At 39.8% G+C, this 27,096-nt stretch overlaps 3 protein-coding genes across 7 annotated transcripts; 1 reads left to right on the plus strand and 2 right to left on the minus strand.

Annotated features, from left to right (window-relative positions):
• On the minus strand, positions 1–7,273 carry alg5 (ALG5 dolichyl-phosphate beta-glucosyltransferase). Of its 2 annotated transcripts, XM_023266266.3 has the most exons (11): positions 7,143–7,273; positions 4,918–5,086; positions 4,139–4,307; positions 3,838–3,884; positions 3,204–3,272; positions 2,964–3,056; positions 2,756–2,869; positions 2,047–2,106; positions 1,796–1,947; positions 880–965; positions 1–584 (listed from the first exon to the last, which is right to left on the minus strand). In XM_023266266.3, exons 2-11 carry the CDS (start codon positions 4,978–4,980, stop codon positions 469–471), a joined length of 969 nt encoding a protein of 322 aa, XP_023122034.1. In that variant the 5' UTR covers positions 4,981–5,086; positions 7,143–7,273; the 3' UTR covers positions 1–468. The 2 variants fall into 2 exon arrangements, with proteins under 2 accessions (XP_023122034.1, XP_023122025.1); XM_023266257.3 differs by lacking the exon at positions 7,143–7,273 and having other exon boundaries at positions 4,918–5,240.
• exosc8 (exosome component 8) lies at positions 6,484–10,790 on the plus strand. The gene is made up of 11 exons (XM_023266287.3): positions 6,484–6,537; positions 6,903–6,939; positions 7,057–7,120; positions 7,214–7,287; positions 7,370–7,415; positions 7,986–8,091; positions 8,192–8,237; positions 8,640–8,736; positions 9,947–10,067; positions 10,152–10,258; positions 10,580–10,790. Exons 1-11 carry the CDS (start codon positions 6,521–6,523, stop codon positions 10,696–10,698), a joined length of 834 nt encoding a protein of 277 aa, XP_023122055.1. The 5' UTR covers positions 6,484–6,520; the 3' UTR covers positions 10,699–10,790.
• supt20 (SPT20 homolog, SAGA complex component) lies at positions 10,714–26,340 on the minus strand. Of its 4 annotated transcripts, none has more exons than XM_023266235.3 (24): positions 26,277–26,340; positions 25,673–25,768; positions 25,455–25,490; positions 25,136–25,261; positions 24,345–24,471; positions 24,147–24,250; positions 23,779–23,895; positions 23,606–23,659; positions 23,258–23,397; positions 22,952–23,108; positions 21,323–21,379; positions 21,140–21,217; positions 19,152–19,321; positions 19,025–19,057; positions 18,808–18,919; positions 18,554–18,659; positions 17,319–17,471; positions 16,490–16,802; positions 16,289–16,401; positions 15,518–15,576; positions 14,826–14,936; positions 13,810–13,900; positions 12,981–13,069; positions 10,714–11,721 (listed from the first exon to the last, which is right to left on the minus strand). In XM_023266235.3, exons 2-24 carry the CDS (start codon positions 25,673–25,675, stop codon positions 11,575–11,577), a joined length of 2,496 nt encoding a protein of 831 aa, XP_023122003.1. In that variant the 5' UTR covers positions 25,676–25,768; positions 26,277–26,340; the 3' UTR covers positions 10,714–11,574. The 4 variants fall into 4 exon arrangements, with proteins under 4 accessions (XP_023122003.1, XP_054873080.1, XP_023121995.1 ...); XM_055017105.1 differs by having other exon boundaries at positions 14,826–14,900; positions 16,289–16,404; XM_023266227.3 differs by having other exon boundaries at positions 16,289–16,404; positions 26,277–26,339.
• Between the last annotated feature and the right edge of the window lie 756 nt (positions 26,341–27,096).

The following is a 27,096-nucleotide window of genomic DNA, read 5'->3' on the forward strand; positions in this document are numbered from 1 at the left end:
TTGACTTTTTTAAATTTTATTTTGGTTCAAGTCATTCAAGCTAACCACAGCCATGTTTTCTCCAAAATAAAACCACCTCCCTTTAGTAAATTTCATTCTTCCTGCGAGAATCTTGACACACAGATTCCTCGCATTCCACTACAAATCTTTCTCACTTACAGCTGATTGGGTACAAAATAAACATGAAGTAACTTAGTACATGAATCAGTCATACATTCTGTAAACTGTGGCAACAGAGATGTAAGTGTAACCGTGGCCGTAACGAGCCAATATTCACACAAAAAAAGGCAGAACCACGAGGAACCCACAACTGTGCAGTAACTTCATGTCCAGTGATGTCAGGAGAGAAAACGAGCTGATAAACTGAGATTACAGTGAATGATGGACACAGTTGTAATCCCACCTCATCCAAAGGCTTGACGGCTGTATCACAGGCTGTCTCTGAGACACAAGGGCTTATCTGATTGGCTAATCAGTCTTTCGAGGCTCCTGCAGTTTCCAGGCTCCAGTGATGTAGCGCAGGCGAATGAAAATCAGGTCTCGTCCCATCTGCAGCCAGCTCCAAAACGGCACCAGCTTGGATCCTGGCAGAGCAAAAACCACAGCAACTCACTTTTCAGATTATATTATTAAAGGACAAATAACGAACATGTGCTGGTTTGCTGATATTTATCATTAATGGGACAAAAGATAGACAAGACTTTATCACAGACAGAATTCTCAATTATTAAAATGCTACAAAGAAAATAACACATCCGTAGAATAAATTGATAAAATCAGCCAATCAAACTTGCGCACACATACAACAGATATTTATAGAACTACAGATAAGTGCCACAGACAGAGAACACATGTCCACATATTCCACGAAAAACCTACCTTCTATTTCAGTCCAGTTGACCGCCACCTCTGCTATGGGGATTTTAAAGCACTGGGCAATATACAGGAGCTCCACATCAAACGCCCTGGGAGACGAGAGATTAAAGGGCACAACAGATGTTCAAAAGTTGCATTAAAGTTCATGTTTTATTGCAGCTAAAATAAATAAATAAAACACAGCGGTCTAATCATGAGCGTTAGGTATGAAAGCTCAGTAGGCATCACTCTTCTGCTGGCGTAATCGCACCTGTTGGGGTGGTAGAACTTACAAGGTTATCATTTTTACTGGGTTATAAAGATCCGTGATATACTTTCCTTAAGCTGCATTCCATGTATTTCCAAACTGGGAACTCAGACCTCAAAATTATGTAATTTTTGCCCCCTTGTGCATTCAATGGACAAATTGGGGAACAAAAATACTTCTGCCTCCAGATCTGTTTTCTTGACCTGTACTTTACTTAAGTGAAAAAAGCAGAAAAGGGAACAAGGTGACATTTAGCAATTAAATAATAATAATAATAAACTCATTTAAAGTAGAGAAGCTTTACTTGCATACAATTTTTTCAGAAAGCTGCTATTTTGGTGAATTATGATGAGTAGAAAACATTGATTTCTGCCTGAATTTTCTTTTTCTTTTTTTTTTTTTTTTGCAGGTGTGGAGTGTCCACTTCCCACCAATTATCTAAATTTGACTTGACTAGAGGCCTAATTAACCATTTTTACCAAAAAACACCTATTTCAGATGGCTTGAATGAGGCATTTTGCTTCCGTTTCTCTGTTGTTTTGGAACAATCACTTCATGAATGATGCGTTAACTTCTGATTGGTTCAATCGCGCTTTAAAGATCATACATACAATCATACACTGCAGGTTTTACTGCATCGTTACGCTCAGTCATAACATGTTGATTCCTTACCATCGCTCAACATGGAGAGAGGAGAAGGTCTTGAGTGCAGCCTCACGTGTAAAAAGCTTGAAGCCGCACTGTGTGTCTTTGATCCCTCTCACACAGAAGAACCACACCAGGAAGTGAAAGCCATACATAAGGAATGTCCGAAACATAGATCGCTATGGAAGCACAAAAGTAGTTGTTAGAAATTAACTATAAAGGCACATTCTACAATAATTTGGTCTCAAAAGACAACCCCCCCCCAGAAAATCAATTACCTGAGCTACAGACTCTTTCTCTAGATGAGCTCTGGAACCACATGAAATTGCCATGTTCTCCTACATAAAAGAGAGCATTTTTAATATGGTCATCTAGTAACAGCTCTTTGATTAATACAGGGTTTCTGCAGAAATCAGCCACTCAAATTGAATGCTTTTTAATGCCATTTTAATGCTAGACTGTAAACATTTTAATGCCACAACCGTGAACTCAACAAATTACACAGGTTTGTTTTTTTGTAAAATATGATTTTCATATGAAAACTGTCCCTACATTTCACTATTTCTGAATCCGGAAACCACCCCTGACCACCCATGGGCTGTAGTCATTCTCTGAATTCCATGTTTTCTAGCCATTGTTGCTAGAATTTGCATTTCCCAGCTCTCCTCCAAACATGCAGTTTTTGGCAGTTGTACCCAACTGGCTGGAACAATTATTGCAATGCTTCAGCATGTTTACACAGATGCACGTATCTGACGAATCGCAGTCTATAATTACATATTATTATATCACTATTAACAAATATTTTTCTTGAAAACAAAGAATTTTTAATGCCACTGAGAATCAGATTTAATGATTTTTAATGCCATTTAAGGCCTTAATTTTCACAAAATCAATTTAATGACTATTAATGCTTTTTAATGCCCCGCAGAAACCCTGTAATATATTTATGTGAGGAAGAACAACAGAAACAGAACACCACCACACCGGTCTGGGGTTGAGGTCATTTAGTCCAGCCTCCACTTTCTCAATGTCACAAAACTTTGTGGCTCCGTCAGCATCTGCCATCAGAATGAATTTTCCTCTGGAGCTCAGAGTTCCCTTTGAGACAGAGCAAAGATGGGAGAAGTCAACTCCATACTGCTGCTTCTGTGAAGCATCCAGACATATTGTGTTCTCACATCTACAGTCTTACCATCCGCACAGCTCCTCCTTTCCCCCTGTTCTCCACCAGTGTCAGGACCCGCACTTTATCTGCACTGTACTTCCTAGTGTACCGTAAAGCGACCTGGCAGGACATCACAACAATGCTCACTTGGAAAACAAGTGTCTACTGCAATCATTTCGCAATCTTTATCAGAGCAAAACATAGTAGAGCTAAAATAGAACATATTTTGGGAACATATTTCCAAAAGAGGAGGTTTAAAATTGTTACCTCGGTGGTTTTGTCTTTGCTGCCATCATCAACCACGATGACCTCATAGGTGAAAGAAGGGTTTTGTTTCTGTAGTGAGGAAGCAATGTGAGGGATTAGTTTCTCAATGGGCACTTTTTAAGGTCAATGCTGCCACCTACTGCTAACTTTGAGAAACATTTTCAGCAACTACAGCTGACTTTGCTCAGGCAGTTCTCAGAGGATGCTCCGAGAGGTATGGTGATTTTCTTATTTTTTTTAAAACTTTGTAGACCATTAATTAATTTAGGCTTAAAATATTTTAAATGGGTGGCTATTTATGATTCTCAGTCATCCAGGTCATGGTAATTCTGGAAGCTTCAGTAGAAAGCAACTGGACTTTTCTTTTAGGTTCTTGAAGACATTTCACTCCTCATCCAAGAGGCTCCTTCATTTCTAATTGACTGATGGGGAGTTTCTGAGGGGTAACTTAACGTAGTGACTATATACAACCAAAACTCCCCATCAGTCAGTCATGCCTGAAGAAGCCTCTTGGATGAGGAGTGAAACGTCTTCAAGAACCTAAACGAAAAGTCCAGTTGCTTTCTACTAAAGCTCATACGAATAAAATCCTAAGACTAAATTTAACACCGCACATTTGAGCTTCAACACTTACTTGTCTATCTTCCAAGTACTCCATAGCTTCATCCAGCATCACAGGCACTGGAGAGACACACAGTAACACACATACACATTAGCACCTACAACCAACTGCAGCTGCCCAGGGAAATTTTAAACTGATTGACAACTGATGATGCACAATTAATCAGTGATTTTCAGTTCAATGAGCTGATTCGTAATGCTGTTATTTGTAAAGTTAGGCTAGAATTAACATTAGTCTTCACAGACTGAAGTGTTTGCATTCGTAGGTAGGTAACTGTGCAGATGTTCCTGGTAGAAAAGCCGTCGTCACTCACTTCGGAGCTCCTCGTTGTAGGCCGGGATCACTACAGAAAGCTCCCTGGAATGGGGATCGTGCAGGCTGGGGAACAGTTCCTTCTCCCCTTTTTCGGTGAGGAAGTATTTCTCCTTCTCGTGGCGTACCAGGTTCACCATACCTGCAGTTAAATGTGCTATTACGAGCACCTGAAAAGGGAGAAAAATGAAGACGACACTGTTGGTACTCCTTCTGTTTTAAAAGTATTTAGAGACAGGTGTACAAACTTTATTTAACCAGATTAACAGAGGACAGCTGTACTTTATTTCATACCATAGAGAAGGTATTAATTAATCTACATTGCACAGTGGCTGTTGTTAACATCACTTGGGATGGGCTACATCGATGCAACATCAATGCTTAGTGTTTTTATAAAGGCAACTTCCTTCCATCCATATGCTGCTTTGTGTCTTAGTTGCATGTTTTTGTATTACAGAATGCAATCAAATCAAATGTTTGACATGTTTTCATGACATAAACTGTGCCAAGCTTTATACTTTTCAGAATTCTGCTTTCCACCTTCAAGTGGACCAATCCAGTAGCAGACAGAACAAGAAGCATAATTAAATTAAAATACGAGAGGTACAGTAACAGAGTGGAAAATGGAAAACGTGCAAAGAGAAAACAATCCACATTGTCACCGTTACTGTCAGTCAGTAGGTGCAAAAATGTAGTCGAACAGCTTTTTCTTTACTTCCTAAAACAAGCTACAACAAATCTCTGTCAAAGTAATATTAACTAAATATAATAATTACTTACCACAATCAAACCTAAAGCTGCTAAAGCGACAAGGGCTTGAACTATTTCACAGAGACAATCCATTTTCCATCCAGGTTTCCTGCAGCCTCCGACAGACCACCAGTTCGAGGCTAGCTAAAAAGCTAGCTCGCTCTCTCCTTACTTTGCTTCGTGTCCAGCAGTTTTTTCACTGACCACCCAGGAAAACAGAAAAAAACACAGGTTTGACAGATTGTTTAGAAAGTGGGAGCTGCAAATAAGAGCCCTTATATTTCCATTACTCTGTGGGCAGTTCACTCAACTCCACTTCCAATCACAACTGAACACCACGGCGACGCGGAAGTAACGGCGTCTTCTCGACACATCATCATATACAAGAGTCTCCTTGTCTCCTGCAGCGACATGAACACTGCCGACTAGTGGTCAGGAGTGGAACTGACGGCAATGATAAAACTGCAAATAAACTAGGGAGCTACAATTAATAGATAATACATTCATTTCCTATACACTTTATAAGATAAACATCAAGCACATTTTTTTACAGAACACAGTTTAACATGTCAGATCAGAAAAAACACAAGTAGAAAATGTTTCACAAGTAATAGTTTAAACGTATTTTTTTTAAATAAAAAAAACATGCTTCAGGAATTTTAGCAGCCTTATTAATCCTGATCATACTGCTTTTTAAATCAGTGTGTGGGTACTCTAATCTCAAACATGGTAAATTCAGCATAAAGTGTGTAGGCAGTTATGATACCAAGAAAATATTATTATATAGAAATTGATTTATTTTCTTTATTCTGTATTACATTGTTTGATTAAAGAACGAAAAGAAAAATATGTGTGTACATTTGCAACTTTAGACATCCGTGCCTGAGAAAAATAATTAAAGTAGAACTTCACTTTAATGAAAATGGGATTTGCCAAAAAATGATTATCTGACAAAAACTGATTGCTAGAATCGGGATCAAATAGTCATAGCATACAAATCACTTTGTCTGTGGCAACTGTAAAAGTGTGTATTAGTTAAACTTCAGTGTTCCTTGTAGCGCTTGTGTTTGTACTTTATAGCATGATCAGGAATGACATTCACGATTACAGGCAAAACTGTAGCATTATTTCCAGGTTTAGAATGTAGAGTGGTGTTTTTGATATCCTTATTCAAATTGGGTAACTACAATTAACTTTTATTAACAATATTTCCAGATGGGTTTGATGCATAAAATAAAGAAAATCTCTTTTGCAATTGTTCATAATTATTAAAGTATAATCCTCATGAACAAAATCAAGTCTTCTTTGATGCATTATATGAGCTGAACTGGTCCTTTAAAGCTGTTTCAATCGGTATAAAGAACTGGATTTGTTAAAATGCAGGACACAGAGCAGAAAAACAACGCAGAGACATGAAGATAGTTCGTTTCTTCCCCTTTTTCTTTCTTTCTTTCATGTTTTTTTTTTTATATTATGATAAATCAGCTGACCCTGAAAGTGTAGCAAGGAATCGTCGTAAAGAAGGACGTGTCAGTTTTGGCGCAATGTTCGCTTTTTAGCACCACACCGGCGAGTTTCCTCCTACCGGCTACCGTAGGACGTACTCTAAACCCACGTGGTTAATCAAAACATCATGGCGGCCGGTTTCAAGTAAGAATGTAGAAATTGTAGTTATTTTACCGAAAGTAGTACTTTTGAATTGATTTATTATTACGCATTAAATAAATGTAGCACTAGCGCTGCTATGAATCTGATTATTTTGTGCTTTTCAAAAAATAAAGGACATGATACGTAGATAAACCGATAACAGCGCTCTTCATTCAGTTCATGTGTTGATTCTCTCATGCTGTAGCTCAGAATGAGTTCACATTTACTACAATCCACGTGTATATATCAACTGAATAGTCGATTTAAGGCCATAAGCTACCCAGTTTCATGTTGTGTTGCTGTCGTTCATCTGATCTCAGTAGTTATCTGTCATATCCTTCATTCCTTGTTGACTTGTGCACCTGCAGGACTGCTGAGCCTCTGGAGTACCACAGGAGCTTTCTGGTTAGTGATCACAATCCTTTCAGTCCACTAAACCTTGTTCTGCTGAGTCAACGGGTGCATATTTATTGTTAGTGTCAGTATCAGCTGTCTCACTGTGTTCAATTATCTCCTTCTCAGAAAGAAAACTGTCGACCTGATGGACGGGAGCTGTCTGAATTCAGAACTACAACACTCAACATAGGTGAGAATAATTTATTCCTTACTGTATCAAATGTGTCGCTGCATTTTGTCAGATCCCAGACATTGTTTCGTGGCTCCTGTTCTCTCTGGTCAGGGTCCATATCCACGGCAGATGGCTCAGCCCTGGTGAAGATGGGAAACACCACGATCATCTGTGGAATCAAAGCGGTAAAAGCTCCAGAAGACAGCTGTTAAAAACCTTGTTTCAACAAATCTGGACCGGATTAACAGCTAATTATGTCATCTGCAGGAGCTGACGAACCCGACAGTGGAAGCACCTGGTAAAGGTTACATCGGTAGGCAGAGCGCCAAGGTTGATTCAAGACAAGATACGCACCCTCTCCCTTTTCTATTACATGAATATAATATCAATACTAACTTGAATTATACAACACTTTTAAAAATAAGAGTTTGCAAAGTGCTGCGATAGTGCAAAAGCAGGATACCCACAGGGCAAAAATAGCAACAACTAAGATATGGTTAAAGCAAAAGTACACAAAAATGCAATGCACAGTATGTCAACATTAATTAATAATTTAACTCTTATGATTAGGACCTTACAATATTATATATTCAAACAAATGACCTGACTGATTTAGATTATTAATTAAGGTTAAGTCTCTACAAAACTATTAATGGAAAACTCAATGAATCCATAAACTCCCTTTGAGTGTACATATCGGTAACAGTTCCTTTTAACTGGATCAAAAACGAATAAACAGATAAGTTTAGTTACTGAACTGTTTATTTTTGTGTTTGTCTTTTTTCTCCTGTTGTTTATTATTAGTTTACCTCTTGTGGATGTCATGCCATTCTAATTTGTGACATTAACAATCACTGAGTGCAGTTCTCTGTGTCCTTCTTAGTGCCCAACGTGGACCTGCCGCCTTTGTGTTCCTCTCGGTTCCGGCCAGGTCCACCAGGAGAACAGGCCCAGGCTGCCAGCCAGTTCATCGCTGATGTAATTGAAAGGTGTGACAGACTTTTATACATTCTTCTCAGCTTTCATCAAATGTATGTTAACTGTCTTCATGCCTGTTACTCCTTTTACTCATTTTTTTATGTGTTGCAGCTCTGAAGTGATTAAAACAGAGGACTTGTGCATTGACAGAGGAAAGGTAAATCCAGAATCGTGCACACACACTGATCTGTGCTATAGATAGTCACATAATTTAGTTTGATAAATAGGACTTTAAATTCACGGACTTGTCGTTCTTTTTGCAGCACAATATTGAAAAGTGATTGATGCCACAACTCATACATCAAAGTGAAGATTAGGATCTGTAGTTGTTGGGTTGATGTGTTAATTTCTTTCAATAAAACTGGCAAAATATTGGGAAAAAACAACATTGTGCTTCTTATTTTAGTTGATGTTCATCATTTAAGATGCTATATGTATCTGATAATGTCTTCTATGCACTGTCACAGGTGTAATGCCTTAAAGATAGATATTTATTCACTGGTTGTGATTTCTGTAAGTGTTGAGTCATTTGTACTAATTCTGCTGATTCTGCTTGCAGCTATGCTGGGTTCTCTACTGTGACATTATGTGTCTCGATTACGACGGGAACATTCTGGATGCCTGCATCATTGCCCTGCTGGCTGCCCTGAAGAACAGTAAGTGCTGTATAAAGTGACAGCAATGGACTTCATTGTGACAGAAAAAAAAAATACAATTGTTCGCTTTAAAGTGTTTTACTTGGTGAACTGTATCATTCAGCTGTACAACACGAGGGTCATTCCAGAGCTGGAGGACATTTAGGCTTCAAAATGTTTGAAAAATAGACCTTCTCTTTTACAATTTTCTGCTCCATATTCATCCATAATAGGCAGTAAACTATCAAAGCCTTGATTGGCTCAGCTTGCACTGAGCCAATGGCACAATGGTACCATTTTTAGTCCATGTTTTCTGTGTTGTTTGCTAACCCTACTCTCATCACAGTAACAGGGTTGCTAATCCATGCTAATGTTAGCTTTTTCTCAGCAGTAGAAGCTAGATATTTAGCTAGCTGTTACTGCTGACCAAGAGGACAAACTTACTGATGTAAAACAGTTTTTTAAAAAAGTAAAGAGAATTTGTCTTGTCCTGATAATATGCATAACAGGGTTGCATGAGGGAGAGTGAGACATTCAGTCAAGGCTGACAATGTTATGAAAATATGAAAAATAGAAGAGAGGACATAGCTTTGCTCTACCTATTCTTTAGGAAAACTGTTTGATGGTGTTAATTTAAGCATATCACGTGATTCACTGTTTTCTTCTTCTTCTATCAGCTAAAAAGGATACGCTAACAGGGTTGTTGTGGGACACACATTCCATGCATAATATTTATTATTTAAAATACTAATTATTTGAGATTCAATTTGGTCATCAGAGAGGTGTGATGAGAAAAATTGCATTTTAGGGGGAACTACAGACTTATTTGGTATTTTAAAAATATTTCCAAACATTCTTTTCTCCTAGTTTGTTTTAGATTTGGTCTCATGATTTAGATATGGTCTCAGATTTGTTGGAATGAGTGAAGATAATTCTTGTGGCTCTATACAAGCAGTTTCCTGGTATAGGTCACTGATGGTGGAAGCAAAGTTCCTGTGATTTATTTTCCAACTTTTCTCTTCACCCTTTGTAGGACCTCCTGGTCTGAGGCCTTTTAATCCATACCTAGTCACATAATATAAAGCCAGTAATTTGTGCCTGTCATGTAATGTTGATGTTTTTGTGTATTGCAGTATTGTTGCAGCAAATGCAGCTATTCTGCCTCTAATATATAGGTTTTGTTTTGTAAGCTGTGTTTTGTCAGTATATTAAGTGTCACTGGTCCCTGCAGCACAACTCCCAGAAATCACCATCAACAAGGAGACGTGTACACCAGAGGTGAATCCAGCAAAGAGATGTGGGCTGCACATTCACAAACATCCAGTTGGGGCATCTTTTTGCGTCTTTGATGGGTAAGTTTGTCGGACTAGAATTACAAACTGTGTTCATAAATGCAATGTGCGTTCTTTTGTAATCCTGGCCTGCTCTATGTGCAGCTCCATACTGATCGTCGACCCCACAGCTGAGGAAGAGAGTCTGTCGACCTCACAGCTCACCGTGGTGACGGATGAGGCAGGTCGACTCTGCTCTTTACACAAACCAGGTCAGAAACAGCCTCTGATGACTCCCCTCTCTATTTATGGGTGATAGTTGGCTAATTCGTCAGTGATTACACAAAGGAAAACTCATTAGGAATCCCCCATTGTCAAAAATATAGGGCTGGAGAAACGCTGAAACTTCAGAATCAGTGTTGACATCACGAATTTTGCATGAACTGCGCTTTGACAAAACCACTAAAAGAATGAGGTCTAAATCCCAAATATAACTGTGAAACCGACAGGGTTTGAATTGCGTTCTTGCAGTATTAGCCGATTCCAAACAAATCCTATAAATTGTGACACTTTGCTTCTAACAATCTCCTCAGGCGGGACGTCATTGTCAGGAGAGAAACTGCAGGAGTGTATCAGCCGAGCAACAGCACGACAGAGAGAGATCCAGAAACTCATTGACAAAGTTATACAGAGTGTGAAGACGGCACAATGAAGAGACCCAGACAAGGCCTTTTATCTAAAAGCTGTATTTTCCACTGTCAATATATATTCTTTTTTTAATAACAATAAAACTGCTGACAAAGACTGCTTAAAAAATTATTTCTCAGTGTCCAGAAATGTCTCACACACACACTCGATGTCTCGTAAGAATACGCTCATGGCTCCTGAACTAATTAAAAGGAAATGCCTTTTCAAAATGTGCTGTACAAAAGCAGATACACCGTCTTGCATGTTGATCTTGAGTCCTCATTTTGAGCCCTGTGCCGGGACCGCTAACAGAAGAAAGACTTCCAACAGACTGAGAGGTAGAGAGCTGCCCCCAGGCACTACTCCAAGATCAGATTTGCATTTTCACATGTAATGGTTATATGGAGGATTTGGTGTCAATAAACTCAGCTGGGATCCGTGCTTAAAGGGCAGTTTCTACCAGGGACAACCAAGCAGAGGCAGGAGGATCGGGCAGCCTTACAAACCTCTGAGAATGTGCATTCATGATCCTCTCAGTCCACAGGAGCCTCCATAGAGAAAAAGTCTTCCTGAAGGGGCAATGCGTTAACTGTGGAAGCCCACTACCTACGAGAACCATCTTCTTCTGTTTCACGTCAAAAAAATATCAGTAAGGTTCTTTAAGTTTAGGGCTCCCTGTTCTAAAAACCCCATCCTCTATGGTGGACACAGTTTTGGTTCTCCAAAACCTCTGACAACCATTACATACAAATTTGTCAGCTAGAAAAAGACAAACAGAAAGGACAAAAAAAGTTGGTTTTTTTTGTCTGCAGTCTCCACAGTGAGGCAGACAGAGAGCACAGTATGGATCATTCACATCCTTGTGTAGCTGGGGGAAGAGTTTTAGTGTGATTTTAGTCTGTCACGACTTCGGGAGGGGCTGTGGCGTGCTCCTCTTCCTCTTACTTCTTGGTTGGCTGGCGGTATGTTGCCGTGGTACTCCCCCCTGAGGAGCTGCTGCTCCCATAGCCATTTGCTGCTGCTGCATTTGGTGCTGCAAGAATTGCAACTGTTCAGTGCAAAAGGAAAGATGGGGAAAAAAAAAAAATCAGGAGATTTCAGTACGTTGTCAGTGAATCTAAGGTATCTGTAAGCATCTCCAGTAAGGTTAAAAAAAACATGAACTGGCACCGGTCTTAAGCTGGCTCCCTCACTCGAACTGCAATTACACAATATCTTGAAAACACTTTGTGCCGTAAGTACGTCTATCAGTGGCATGGGTTAGTGAAGCTGAACTAAAGCCTGGTACATACGACATACAAGAGGAGTGTGCGGAAAATACGAAAGAGTGGTTAATGGGTTGCAGAGGGGAAGGAGGAGGAAGGAAGAGAGAACGGATTCGGGGCAGGTCAGGGTGTGTTGGAGGAGTGAGGCAGGATACAGTCAAGCAGCACCAGAGGCGTCTGGAGACACAAATTACTGGCTGTGGTCCTGGCAAAAACAAACATGCAGCTTAGCAACCGTGCTTTCTGCTCAGAGTAAGTCAGCAACTTGAACTTTGCAAAAAAACGCTTTTCACAACTTGGATTCATGCTTACAGTGTAACGGCCTATCATCTCTGTCATGATGTAGTCAGCAACTTTTCAGACATGTATGTAACCAATGACAACATTTCAGATCCTGGAGTTAAGTGCCGTCTAAGAACATGCCTGCCGGTTCAACACGTTAGTTGCTGCCATTGGAAGTGCCACGAGCTCTGCTGTGGGGATTGCTGGGACCACTGAGGTCTTCTTTGTCAAACAACATAGTAACCAAACATACAACACAAGATGGAATGAATGGTGTAGATCTACAACAAAAAAAAAAGGTAGTGAAGAAGGATTTTGATGAAATCAGACCTGATGTGATGCAGTTTAAACTGCAACTAGTCATTAGAATTAAAGAAAAGCCAAAGAATATATTTTTCAAATGTTGTTTAAGATGTTTTTACTGTATATAACAAAAGTCTTACTATATTAAATGTGTTCAAATTTTCAACGCCCTCAAAATTCAGCATTTTGGAGCCAAAAATACTTGGAAAGTATTTTTAAATTAAATTTTATGCAGATCTGATGAAAATACTACAGAATGATTAAGATGACTGATTGATTCTTGCCTGCATCAGACTTACACAAAGCATAAAGTTAATTTACTCAGTTTATGGTTTAGCACAACATACACCTGCCTGCTAAATAAAGGCATGGAGAGTTGGCTGATGAATCTAGTCTCGGTGTTTAGCTCCTACAAAGATTATATATGTGTATATGGATGTTAATGTTGCTGTATTACTTGGATCTGTGGCTGGTGCTGCTGCTGAAGCCTTGGAGAAGGCAGCGGGGGCCCAGACCCGTCCAGCCCACAGCCCAACTGGGACAGCACTAAGGGGGGGAGGAGGGAGAGAGGGAGCCCCAGACGGAAGGATGTGATGGCAAGAGGGAGAGAAGCAGAAGAAGGAATGTAGTAAAGTATGAAAAGATAAGATGCACATACAGGCAAATGGGGAACATTGACGAGGATGAGAAGGGAAGGATAGGAGGAGCAGTGATGCATAACCACACATGGAAAGAAGTGAAACAAAAGAAAGGGAGCACAGAAACAGAGGACATTTCAAAGAGGCCAGCAGCACAGGTACATGACCATGTGCATGGATTGTTTTAGGAAGGGGATTATGGAGAAATAGCATGAATAGGGTGAGCCGGAAAAGTGTGAGTGAACAGGACAAGTTGAGAAGGGAGACAGAAAGACAGCGCAGGAGGAAAAGACATGAGGGTGGGGGCAAAAATAAAAACAACAACAGAGGAAAAAGAAAAAAGGAGAATGTAGCAGAGAAGAAGGGGAAGTTGAGTCTCTCCTGTCAGTTGTTACATGCTCCACTGAGAGGAACAATGGCTAACTTCAGTAAAATTATCATGTTTAGTTACAGACTATGAGTCCTAATGAACAGTAATTACAATAATGAATACATTAGTAAATCTTATCTTATTAGTACTAGTTAGTGGCATGGTGACATTTTTGTTTGGAAACAAGTTAAAGGACTGAATGAGGAAAAATGTTTTAGAGCAATTTGTGTGGCTTTAATGTGCATTTGTGTGTCTGTGTCCGTTTGTGTGGCTCGTACCTGCTGCCTGTGGAGACATGAAGCCTCCTACTCCCAGGTTGATGACAGCTGTTTGCTGGTTTCCTAAACTTTGATCGGAGCCCGGGTCACTCTGAAAAGAAAGTCAAAAGTAACACAAGCCATCAGGGCAATTGCACATAATTGCCACCAAAACATAATCTGTGAACTACAAAAATGTAAGCAGTAATGTATACAGAGCCTCACCACGTGTAATGTCCTATACTGTGTTTTAAACAACTTCTCAAGATAGTTGCAAAATTTAGAAAAAGTAAATTTAAAGCATGTGTGTAAAGAATGTTACAAAAATTGCATCTGTTCAAAAAATGGTAGAAAATAATGACAAAATCTGATGTGAGAAGAAACAGTATCAACACAAAGCTTTTAGAGGTGATTTTAAAAGATGATAGTAATTTTGTTTGTCTGAAGGTTCAGTCATTAGGCAGCTGCAATGTGTTTTTGCAGTGCTTACACCTTCTCCAACATCACTACTGCTAGATTCTGGGCCTTTCTCCCAACAGCCATCACAGGTTTGCTCAAACTTGCCATTGTACAATAAAGAGCATCTCGAAAACTGTCAGATTTTCTAATTTTCCACTGTGACTCAAGTCTGGCCTTCAGCAGGGTCAGCCAAGTACATTCATAATCTTTCATTATGTGTGAATACACTTTGGTCATCTGGCTTTCTTTTGTACTTCTGGCTCACAGTGGTCCTCGGCTCATGTATCACCTTTCAAATCAAGCTAGTTACTAGGAGAGTCTTGGGGAATACATATTTTAGGTTTCTGTATTAAATGCATCTCTGTGCCTTTGGGAACTCCCAACAATTTAAATACACAGTTAAATGTTTACTCTATAAATATTAAATACTGTTAAGCTTACACTTTACAGATTTCATCAACACAATTTGTAACATCTGGCAGTTGCTTTCCCAATTACGGAATCATCATAAATGGTTCTTGTGACTGTTTCGGTGTGTACTGTATGCACGTGCATGCTAATGTGACTGTGTGTCTCACCGTTTCCCCCTGCTGTTGTGGACTGGAGGTGGCTGACTGACTCTGCTGTGGGGAGAACTGGGACAGCTGCTGCTGCTGCAGAGAGTTAAAGATGAGAGGACCAGTGGGGATCTGGAGATGTGAAACACAAACACACCAACAAACAAAAAGCGGGGGAGTAAAACACAGGGAGATGAGGACGAATGAAGGGCAGGACATGGAAAGAGGAAAGGCAGAGGGAAAGGAATAATGCACATGTAGGCAAAAAGTGGGGAAGAAGGAAATGGGAGTTAACAAAGCAATCAATTTACCACTATCACAATATCTGAACTACAAGGGACTCTAAAGAGAATTGCTACCCCCTTTACTGGTTCTGCCACTGTTCTTCCAGCAAAGGCCTTTGCTAAGAGACTCTTAACAGCTCGAGAAAAAGAGGGGGTAATAATGTTGTCACAATGAGGATTTAAAATTCCATTGAGGGCATCACATACGAAAGATGCATGCCCTGGGGGCCTGAGAGAAGTGTCATAAGGGGTGTTTACTACATTGCATATGCATGATGAGCAGGAAAAGGAGGTGTAAGGAAATGTAACCTGCACCTCTTACTCACACATCCATATCCCAGATGTGGTAACATAGGTGAGGGTCAGGGCAGAGTTGTTATGCCAAACAAATATCCAGTGCATGCTACTTATAGTGTCAGAGAGTCATACCTGCAATGCAAGATTCAACGGTCTCAACCCAGCACTGCTGTTCAGGCCAAAAGGACTCCCTGCAACACAAATTACAGTTGCATCAAGTACAGACCTGTGAGACAAAAAAGGACTGACACATACATTGGAACTGGATTTTGTTAAAATTGAAATATTACTGTACTGTGTAAAAGCCCTGTGTTCTGATGACCTTACTGTCACAATAATTGTTCGTGCTGTGTCTTTTTAAAAATACAATTCCTGTCACACACTCTCCTTGAATTGTTTCTTCCAACGTTATGTTAGATTTTAGAATATATGCTAAAACACCTTTCCCTAGTCAGGCTGCCCAGAGCCAGGAAATTTTATTTTTGTGGGCTCATAATCATGATGTACTTGGCTTAAAAGATTTACTTCACTTGTAACTAGTTGGAACAGTCACCCTGTAGTCACATGGATAGACTCTTAACTGCAAAATTACTTGTTTAATCTCTGGAGCAGCCAATGCATATTCAACACCCACAAAATATCCTTGAGCAATACAGCAGCTCCTCATAATTTCCTAGTCAGCTGCATATTGCTGATGGCGGTTTGCAAAACAGGCTTCGATTGTTTCCCTTTCCACAGAGAATCAGACTTCACAACCATGGACAGCAGTTTGGATGCAAAAGAACTTAGGTAGTTAATGTAAAGGAGAGACTCTATATAGTCTTTGTAGCATTTTATATGTAAACTTACAGATCATATCCCATTGCCATGATGCACAGGAAGACATGACAATGAAGATCTTACCGGCTTGGGCTGCAGACTGCATGGTCGGCATCAAGCCTCCAGGTGGCAGGATTCCACTCAGGTTAAGGCCTGGACCCAGCATGGGATTGGAGCCACTCATCAAAGTCTGGGGGCTACTACAGAAACAGTACAAGATGATCAGGAGAAAGGACAGTGACTTGCAAGTGATAGTTTGGCATCAGAGACTGTTTATTTTCTTACCAGACAGAGCTGACCACATTGATGAAATTGAGGCCTGCTGGATTGGCCATGACCTGTGACGAGGTGGTTCCCGTGGTGATTGATGTACCCATGGTGGGCAGGGGAATGGTCATGACAGGCAGGGGCTGGCTGAGAGCCAGTTGCTGCTGGGAAAAAGGCGTAAGGATGGCCGGCTGCGACTGGCTCTGAACCATGGGAGGGTCTGATGGTGTTGGGGTCACAGAGAGAGGGGCAGAAAGAGAGTCGACGGGATGCGGGGTCGAGCATGGCGTGTTAGTGGGGGTGGGGGTAGATGGCTTGGGGGTCCCCGATCCTTACGAGGGAAAAGAGGGTGAAAAGAGTAAAACAATTCTTTCAGTGGGTGATGCCTTTAAAGCCAGAAGTCAGTTCAATGCTTGATTAGATAAAATTTTTTTTGACAATGATGGCTTTTGGGTCAAATGGAAGCTAATGTAACGTGAACAAAAGCTGAAAAATTTAATTAAAATTATGAGGCCCTAGTCATATCAAAACTCTGTCTGTGGCAGCTGGTTTTAGTTAGAACACAAGAGACCATAGAAAAAAGTGCTTGTGATGATGCAATAGTGTGTGCTCTTGTCGAGTTCCAGATACGTCCCTGTAGTTTTTTGCTTTTGAAATTCTTTTCCATATTTCTTAAGAACTGAACCCTTGTCAAGGTAATTTATCAGTTTGTCAAAAAAAATTCCAGCTCTGGAAAACCTGGGAGCTGTGAGAAAAGGTGATGTAAGACAAACCATTACAGCTAATTTTCACAACTGTCCAATGAAAGCCAGCAGTCCAGCAGTTAGTAAGAGTCAGCTGTACTCACTCTGTGTGGAGCTCATAGGCGAGAGGGAGGCAGGCGACAGCAGGCCCACCTGGCCCAGTTCCATGGAGTGCTTCCTGTTCAGAGACTGGCTTTTGGCTGGAGGGGGCGTAGGACACTTAAGTAGACCACTGGTTTGTGAACTATATGGATTACCTGAAAGAAAAAAAAGACTTAAGTATATGAGGTTTCCCCTTGGGCTTGCTCCGTGGATTTTGCAGGGTTAATCCTTCCCCTGTAACTTGATCTCAACAGTACAAAGCAGGCAATATGAGCCGGAAAAATCCAACACTAATGCATTTACGCTTAATCAAACTATGATGTTTGATGCTATATTTATGTTGTTTTTTGTCATAAGCAGGCCTTAACCCAAGGAAAATTTGTCTGCCTGAAATGCTTTCAAGGGTTGTGAGAAATAATGCATAACTTGCTAAAAACATAGCCTTGCAAGCCGTAAGCTACAAGTCAGATGGATGACAACACATTGTAGAAAGACAAGAATATCCAATGTCATTTTTCTACATGTGAGTCCTCACATGGACTTTAAACATCCAAATGGCAGAAAAGCATATTATCTACTCATTTTTTCATTAGTTGGACACTGTAGAGTGGTACTGTATGTAAGTCTAGGCACAATTTTTAGCGCCACAAAAAACAACCTAAATGCATATTTATAACACTTTTTCTTATGTTGGTCTATAAACACTGTATGTGGCATGACAGGCTTACTGTTGTCAAATGACTGCTTTTTCAAAGACACACAGCCATAAGCATTCTTTAGCTGACACATCGCTGAGCCACAATATAAACAAAGGTTTCTATTAATAAAACAGGTCTACTTTATAAATACAAAATGCAGGGTTCCCTCTGACTGTATACACACATACATACACAGCCATATTCTTTTTACCACAATATGCAAAGACATTTAACAATAGACATTTTCTAATCTAAAATGATTCCATCCCCTGCGCCAAGCTGGAATTCCAGGACAGTCCTGTGCATCTTCAAGCCATGCATATGATTTGTTTGCATCCATTTTCCACTGGGATTCTTCAATTAGTGAAGAACCCCATTTTCCGTTGTGAAGAGCACTACAGAAATCACAGAGAGCAACATGGGGGGACTTTCTATAAATGTGGCTATTTCCCCCCTTTCCCCCTTGTGTTTTGCCCCATTCAGGAATCATGTAGAACCACCACATGAATACATTTCTTTGCTAGAATTAGCAGATGTACCTGAGGAACTGCTGCCTGATCCTGAAGGCAGTTTGATAGGAGGGGGTCGGTGCTTCACTCCCTTTCCCAACATTGACGTCTGGACCAGTGGAGAAATACCATCACCCTGTGGATGACATTTAAACCTGTTTAATAGCCTCTGCACTTCACAACACTTGGACAAAAGTAATTTCCTATCATTTCCTCTCAATCTCTATTCAGTGAGAGTAAATTCCTCTAAGCTACCTCACACTTTTCCTACATCCAGTACTTACCTCATCTTTGCTGGGGGAAGGAGGCCCCTGTCCCACGCTGCCTGAGTTATGGGACATCTTGACCTGACACTTTACATCTTTCTCATAAACCCCTTTGTACTGAGTGAGAAACCTGTGAATCAGACAAAAAAATCCTATCACACTTGCTGACAGCATATTCCTGTAAACTCTATTTGGCAGGATATGTTTCTGAACAAAAACCAATACAGTGACTCACCGGTCTGCATCTATCTTTGACCCTATGAGGAAACTGTGAATGAGGCAAAAGAGATGAAGACAAATGAATTCAGAGTGACATTTAAAATGCTGTCACTGGGTTCTGAATTTGTCTTGAGTGTACTTACGGGGGATGTATGAGTTTTAGGTCTGTGCTGTCCTCCTCTGCTTTTGGTTCTTTAGCACAGTAAATCTTGCCGTACACCAGCGGGTCCCCCATTGACTGGAAGATAGACACCTTGGTCCTCTGAGCCTGACCCCCCACCTCACACTCAAATGTGTAGTCGTCTACAACCTCCTGTGGACACAAAGAGGACAGAGAGGGGAACTGGTGTCATTTTTTTTGACCAACTGCAAATGCGCCAGCAAGTTAAGAAGTCTCAGCATTAACTAGTGGTTAACTCTGTTAATGGCTGTATTTTTATTTATCTTTTATTTTTTTCATTTATGTGTGGGACAACGGATGGAAACTAGCCTTGTGCTAAATCCGGCGTATTTACTGCAACCTTGTGGAAACTATTATGAGATTGTATGTTCATTAATATGCACTGTCCCGTCCAAATAAATAAATAAAAATTAAAAAATTAAAAATAAACAAAAAAAACAACTCAATAAACCACAACATATGCAAAAGGATGTGTGAAATCAAAACTGCGTCCTCCATTTTACTCCATGAGTAGCTTTAAATTCTGTAGTGTTATGGATTTATGTAGAAACTCTATCTAATAACTTTAGTGTCTTTGGTTCCTGTGCTAAGGTGTGGTTCATTTTAACTTTACAGAAAACTGGCAGTCAAGTCACAGCAGACCGAGTACTTTTAAGATTTTGGATAAAATGTTGCTAACTTGGTTGCTATGAAAATAGTTGACTTTACCTAACATTAAGAAAAATGTTTATGACAAGGAGGCAGATGTGGAAGAGTGAAGGCAGGCAAGGGGCAGACTGCAGCTATGGTTTCATTTGTAGTGACAAACATTTATGTTCATTTAAGCAGCGTTGCTTTGTAACACTGACTGCGCTTTGCACCACCGGGTTCGGGGCCCAGCATCCATAAAAAAATATCTTTCATCTCAGAGACTTGCCATTGGAATGAAGTACGCTGGAAATATTTTTTAACCATATCCAGGACCATTTATGGAGAGGAAGAACATCACTGAAATGGTCTGTCTACAGTCCAGCATGGTCTATTCTTTCCAGAGGCATAGAAGAATGTATGATATTTAAATCTGTTCCACATGTACAGCAGCTGCAGTTATGCACAAGTTGTACTTACAGCTGACCATCACAAAGCAATCTATCTAAGGTTGTTTAAACCTGCAGCGTGACACTTTTGTCTCCCCCTTCTGGCAGTGAGAGTAATTACACAATTCTGTCAGAGTGTGCTCACGACCTATGCCTACTGTTTGTCTACGTTTTTAATCACTTTCTTTTTAAGACTGCAACATTTACTCTGAGCACATAGTTTCCTTTAAATCTTCAGCATCAGAAACTGTAGACTACTCCCTCTCCACTGCTACGGTTGCTTCTCTCTACAGCTCTCCCAAACAAATCCTTGCTAGATGACATAAAAAGCATCACTACGGTGTGCCAGTGCAAGAATGTTGCCACTGACAAAACATTTACCTGGTACTGATGGGCTTAATCAGAACTATGTAAGGGCTTTAATGTAATTGATGTTCATAAATAAAGTAAAAGTACTGCACTCCAGCTTTAACCTTTAAGAAGTTATCTTTTCCGTCTGCAGACATTTTTGCATCATTTACAATAAAACAGAGGCAGTGTGGTTATTTTTCATAATGCAGGGAGTCTACAAAGTCCACACTTACTTTATTTCTCATAGTATTTATTCCTCTGGAAAAGAACTCTCTAATAGATCAAACGCCTTAAAAAGTCTCTAAATGCTCATATGGGGCAGTCGGTTATTTTATGTATATATTGCTATTTATAATTTTTTTTTTGTATTTCTATCCAGTGTAACTTTTCTTTAAAAGATGCTATATAAATTATTTTTTTACTTACTTACATTTCAAACAAATACTCCCTGCTCATTTCTGAGAGCAAACAGCCATCACTGATCTGCAGCCTCAGGGAGGATTGATGCTGCTGCCAAACTTACCTCGGCAGGCCAGATCACAGTAGTGGGCTGAGAGTCCTCCAGCTGCAAAGATTTCTCAACCACAGCGTACTTTTCCACCTAGAGCAACACACAAACAATGTGACTATGAACAGAGTGGTTTTTAAGTAGTGTTGCCTCAAGTGTTTAAGTGACAGCGTTATAAAGGGTTATTAAGCTACTTACATCAATTTCCTTGGGTACAGTTAGTTGGCAGTTGTTCTGCTTCCACATGTCAACACACTGCCCATGACGACAGCAGCAGAGAAAAAAATATGGGTCAAAACAAGTGACAGTTAAGAGAGGCTAATAGATTTTCTTGGCAGTAGGAAACAGTAAACAGAAATAATACAGCACTAAAACATCAACTTCTTTTCACCTGTTATTCTAGTGACTATCTTGGGGCATTTATACACATTTTAACTTGAGGTCAGTATAAAGACATGAGCGGAAAAAGAAAAGGAATCAGCCACAGTGAACTGGAGTGCAAGTATAGTAGCTTAGCTGTTTCAATGGAAAGTTTGCCAAAGATTTTCACCCCTGATTGTTCTGTGGCTAAACACCACCATGGGAAGCAACATTGCCTTAAGTATCTATTTTCATTTGGGAGACTAATAAATAACAAACAAACTCAGGCTACTTCCTCTTTTCTGTGTTTATATAATGCAGTGCATATACACTGGGGTCCAAAAGTCTGAGAGCATCAAAATTCATTCATATTTTCACATAAATCTAGAAATAATGTGAAAGTTTGAGGATTTATTAAAAAAAATCAAAGCACAAGAATTTATTATGTAATAAAGTCTAAGATACCAAACTATTTCTAGGTCTGTAAGCAAATTTAAACTAATTTGTGGCACTGACCATGTGAACTCCTTTGTAGAAAGGTTCAGATATCCTTGAGTTGAATCCCTTCCATTTCAAGATACCAAATCATGGCTAGGCTGAAGGTTTTTAAGAGGACAGTGCATGGCACTTTCAAACACTTTGCAAAAACTATACCAGTCATATCCAAAGCACCATTATGCAGATAATAAGTGACCTCCATAGATCAATCCATCAAGCTATGGTTACTGAGAGATAGAAAAGCAACTTCATTACAGATCATATAAAATTAGCAAAATAATAAATGCACAACTCCAATGAGGAAAAACTACAGTCAAAACAACACAGTCTAGTGGTGGTTTCAGAGAACAATTGGGGAAAATTCACAACTGGGGGTGTTGCGCCCACTCCAGAGTTTAAAACCTGCACTGGATTGCCTCTATCCTAACCATGGAGAAGCACCACTCCACTCTAACGAGACTCTGCATCCTCTGGTTTGTGTCCTTGTGGAGATGGATTCTTACTGTAGCGGGATAATGAATCCAAACACACCTCAAATCTTCGCAAGAGCTACTTGAAGACTAAAGAAGACCAAGTAACGCTGAGTGTCACAGACTTTCCTCCATAGTTACCTGACCTCAACTCCATTAAAACTTATGGAGGCACTTGAAGACTGAGAAAGCTAAACACTCCTGACATCACAAGAAGTGCTTTGGAGCATCACCCCATCATGCTAGGATGGATTTCCAGGTTTTGTACAAACTTGCAGAGTCAATGCAGTTTAAGTGCTCCTGTCACTAAAGCTCAGGGGGTGGACCAAATATAATACATAATGTTCTGGAATTCATGTAGGTTGTTTAACTGATATAATCATTAGTAATTAAACATTTTCTATCAAATTTAAAACAGACACAGAGTTGATGTATCTTTAGTAGTGGTTTAAGATTTTTTGGACCCCAATCCACACTTTTATGAATGCTGACCACTTACGTTTCCGATCTTTGAGATCTTCAGGTCTATTACAGGAGCAGGTTTCCTCTCCTTCCTCCTCTGCAGGTAGTCGTAGAGCCGCAGCTGTGGTGGCATGGGTAGATGTGACAGCTCCTGCTGCCTGTTCAGTGCAGCTCGGGAGTGCCTCTTGAAACACCTATGACGCAAACAAACAAACTCAACGTGATCAAGGTGTTTGCTCCATTCATTTCTTTTCCCTTTTCACAGAGAAAGAGCTTTCATATTTGTGTTTTCCATTTCATACAAAAAGAAGAGACAAAATTAGATTCTGAGTGTATTCAGTACCGTTTCATGGAGCGAGTGTTCATTTTCTGTTTGTTGTAAAGCAGGCGGTTGGCTGTGCAAGTAACAGAAATGGAGGGGTCCAGGCACAGAGGTTCAGCGGTGGCCAAAATCAACTGGCTCTCCAGCTGTAATTTGTCATCCTAAAGCAAAGAAAAGGGAAACACTGCAGAATACCCCTGTGCTGTTTCAAAAGGACTCAAGACGTACATGGTAGAGTTGCTCACTAATAAAATGCAGTATCTGAGTATACTTTACATAATTAGATGCAACAAAATGTTTCATACTGTGATGAATGACAAAATGGTTGAACTAACAGAAGACAGAAACATAGTGAACATGACACTTTACCTGTGTCCACTTGTGGTGGTCACTGGTCATGGCATGGACATCGCAGATCAGAGTCTGTAAGGCAAAAAAAATGTAAACACAGTACAAATACATGTATTTTTGAGTTAAAACTCAGCTATAGGTTAAGATTTTCCACCCAATACTCATCAGAATTGTATATTTGTTAATATTACCTGCATGGTTGGCCGCAGCAGGACGTGTCTGCTCTGATAGGTGGGAATCTTGGTATTACCGGACTGTCTGTAGTCTCTCACCTCTACTACTACGCAGCCACAGTGGAAGATGTTCACCTGAGACACAATAATATATGTCGCAGAAGTCAACTAACAGATGGTTACAAGTAAGGAGTATTACCAAACAAAGCACAACTAAAAATTGATATGGGAAATCCAGAACTGAAACCTTGCATAGCACTGCTTTAAATAGTTAAGACATGAATGTGAAACACTTGCAAATGTTCTCCCAAATAAACCTTACAATCAGCTCATGTTTTACTTAAATGTACAGCTGATGCATTTCAAAATCCACTCCACATACACACCTGTGATTTCTCCAACAGATCCACCAGAATAGGAGGCAACTCCTCAGCATCTAGGTACTCCAGCAGTTCTCTTTCTTCATATGGCAGACGGATGGTTTCAGAATCTAGAAAGCAGCGTAAACAAGGATGTTACAGAGACTAGAGTAGAGACTAATGTGGTACACTTGTGAGCTTGTTTCATGATTGAACTTCTCCTACCTGATCCATTTTTGCCCCTGAGCATTAAAGAATAGCCTTCATTCCCAGGGTACAGGTTGACCACCAGACATGATACAGACTCCTGAGACACCAGCTTCTCCAGTAGATTCACATTTCTCCTCAAATTCTACAGCAAGCAAAAAATACAGAAAGCAAATCCTTCATATTAGCAATAAAAAGCGATACCAGTTACGTAGTGGTTTTGTATTTTAAAAAAAATATTTTTTAACAGAAAAGAACTAAGAATAGTTTCATCCTATAAAATTTAAGATAATGTGTATTTACTACTGTACAATTATATCAGCCAATTCTAACATTTTTGATAGATAATTAAAGAGTGGGAAATGCCTATTTGTAAGACTTGAGATGTGAATTATATATTCTTAATATGGATGAACAATATTTACAGCTTATGATTTGGGCAACATCACGGCTGATTAAACATCATGTCTTCCAAACTTTTCGGCAGCACTACTTAACAAATATAAATATATCAAGCCCATTGTAAATGTGTATCCTAGCTGATATACAGTAAACAAAAAGCAGGAAGTAGCTTTTAAACTTCAAAATCTGTACAAATGAAAAAGATGAACTGGTGCAAAATTGTTGCATATTTGCTCTTTCTGTTTATATTTTTATACAACTGAAATATTTTCATGCATTACAAATCAGTATCAAAACTGTTTCATGTACATTTTTCCCCCATTCAGTTCTTTCAGATTGGAGCGAAGAAGGATTAAAGGCATGTAATTACATAGTCATAAGTGGGAGTGAAGTAGTATAACACAAACCTTTAACTCTGGTTCTTTCTCACATTCCTCTATGTACAGCTCATAGAGCTTCTGATACAAACTCTTCCTCCCGCCTGATGAAATTCTTCTTTTGGCTGGTCGCTGTCGAGCACTTTCAACAATGTACTGAAGAACAGATAACACAGTGGATTAATGAATGATGGGACAGATAAAGCCTCACTAACATGATGGGACAAATGTAGCCTCACTAACAATGATGCATGCAATTTGTGCTGAGGAGCAGATATGGGTAAGTATGTTATTAATTTCTTATTCTACAATATTAGAAACACACAATACAGGCGTAACTACTTTTTACCTCGGCTCGATCCAATGCATATTCCAGAACTTGTTGCTTGGGAGGAATATGAATAAAATGAAACAGATTAGTCACAACTGCAAGTCACAAACTGCTAGAGAATAGAATAACCTATTGAAGTGCTGGTGAAGGCTTTAGGCTGGTTATCTTAAATAAACATCCCTGAGGAAGTCCACTGAATGAGTAGAGATAAATGAACTTAAAGAGATTAAACTTACCATTGTGGTCCACCGCCAGCTGCAAGGCGAGGGACGGTAGACGATGCTGTCCTTTCTGCCCCACACTGTCACCTTCCTAAAGTGACCATTCACACCCTGCACAGCAGCACAGCAGACGGATTGCAATCAATGTGGCAAAACATACGCAGATACAAGATCAATTCGTGTAGAGACACTCGGTGTGGCTGGCAGGCAGTTAAGACAGCGCTGATGCCAAATAGTCTGGCTGGCACTCAATCAAATGCCACATACAAACAGCTAAGAGGACTGACGAGCGAAACACTGTTTCATCCAAGTTGTTTCATCATTTTCTTATATTTGAAATGCTGCGGCAAAGTAAATATATGCATAAAATGCCTCAGAGTGAATAAAACAAGGTAGCTAAGCTTAGTGAACTCTGACGACTCTGCGCCCAGCCAAGAGAGTAGCTGAATAGCAACAAGCTCGTTGATGCCTGACCGTTGAGGCTAACATGGCTAACGTTAGCATGCTAGCCCGTTCCGAGTGGACAAGCTGTAAGTTACCAGCTGCGCTAACGGCCGTACGCCGTCTGAGACACAAGGCGACGGAGCGACATCGGTCTTAACAAAGAGGATCGACTTGCCTTTTAGATTGCATAGCGGTCGACTGTGGCTCCAATGCAAGAAAACGAAATGAAATTGAAATATCAGTGTCTTCATTGAAAAAAAGTCGGAGCGGCAGCCATTTTCTTCCAGTGTGACAACAACAGCTAAACTTCCGGTTTGAGCGGCGGTGGGCGGAGCCAAAGGGCCGCTGTTTTTTTTTTTGTTGTTTTTTTTTTTTTACAACTGATGATCGATATCTGATCTATATGATCAATGGATCCAACATTATTAATAGGATAAACCGGGGTAAGACGACCCCCCCCCTTACGAATTTTATTTGAAAACACATATATTTGAAATATTAACATAATAAATGCACAAGTGGACAAATTTAGAGGACAATTAAATCATACCAGACCACAACTTTGTTACTGTAATACAAAATGTAAAATCTTGCCAAGAAGTATCTTACCCCTTCTGGGGAAGATGCCCCCTCTACTGTGAAATGAATCTGAGCTAACGTTTCATCAATTAAACTCACTTCATTTTTTTCATTTTGATTTTGCTCCTAATTTAACTTAAATGTTTGATTATACATACAGAAATCATTTTTGATTAATTCAGGTAATTTCAAAATAATGGGATGAGGACAAAAGTAAAAACTTTACAACAACTTTATTATTATTGATAGATAAATTGCTGACATAAAAATTCTGTCACATCACCAATCAGTAGAGATACTTAGCCGACACTAGTGATGAACTGAAGTTATCTAGCGAGTGCCACAGCTAGATAATATGGCATAACAATGCTTTTACACAGCTAATTGTACTTTTTGTTCTACTAATGGCTACCTAT

The sequence above is a fragment of the Amphiprion ocellaris genome, chromosome 14 (assembly GCF_022539595.1).
Source record: "Amphiprion ocellaris isolate individual 3 ecotype Okinawa chromosome 14, ASM2253959v1, whole genome shotgun sequence".
Classification (NCBI taxonomy): domain Eukaryota; kingdom Metazoa; phylum Chordata; class Actinopteri; family Pomacentridae; genus Amphiprion; species Amphiprion ocellaris.

Coding starts and splice junctions, on each gene's coding strand:
- alg5 (XM_023266266.3), bottom strand. CDS start 4,980: ATGGATTGTCTCTGTGAAATAGTTCAAGCCCTTGTCGCTTTAGCAGCT. Junction 3,273..3,837: donor AGTACTTGGAAGATAGACAA/GTAAGTGTTGAA, acceptor TCCTCACTACAG/AAACAAAACCCTTCTTTCAC. Junction 2,870..2,963: donor AAGGAGGAGCTGTGCGGATG/GTAAGACTGTAG, acceptor TCTGTCTCAAAG/GGAACTCTGAGCTCCAGAGG.
- exosc8 (XM_023266287.3), top strand. Junction 7,121..7,213: donor AACTACAACACTCAACATAG/GTGAGAATAATT, acceptor CTCTCTGGTCAG/GGTCCATATCCACGGCAGAT. Junction 7,288..7,369: donor TCATCTGTGGAATCAAAGCG/GTAAAAGCTCCA, acceptor TGTCATCTGCAG/GAGCTGACGAACCCGACAGT.
- supt20 (XM_023266227.3), bottom strand. Junction 23,896..24,146: donor ATCTGTTGGAGAAATCACAG/GTGTGTATGTGG, acceptor ATTGTGTCTCAG/GTGAACATCTTCCACTGTGG. Junction 14,937..15,517: donor CGTTGAATCTTGCATTGCAG/GTATGACTCTCT, acceptor TCACATCTCCAG/ATCCCCACTGGTCCTCTCAT.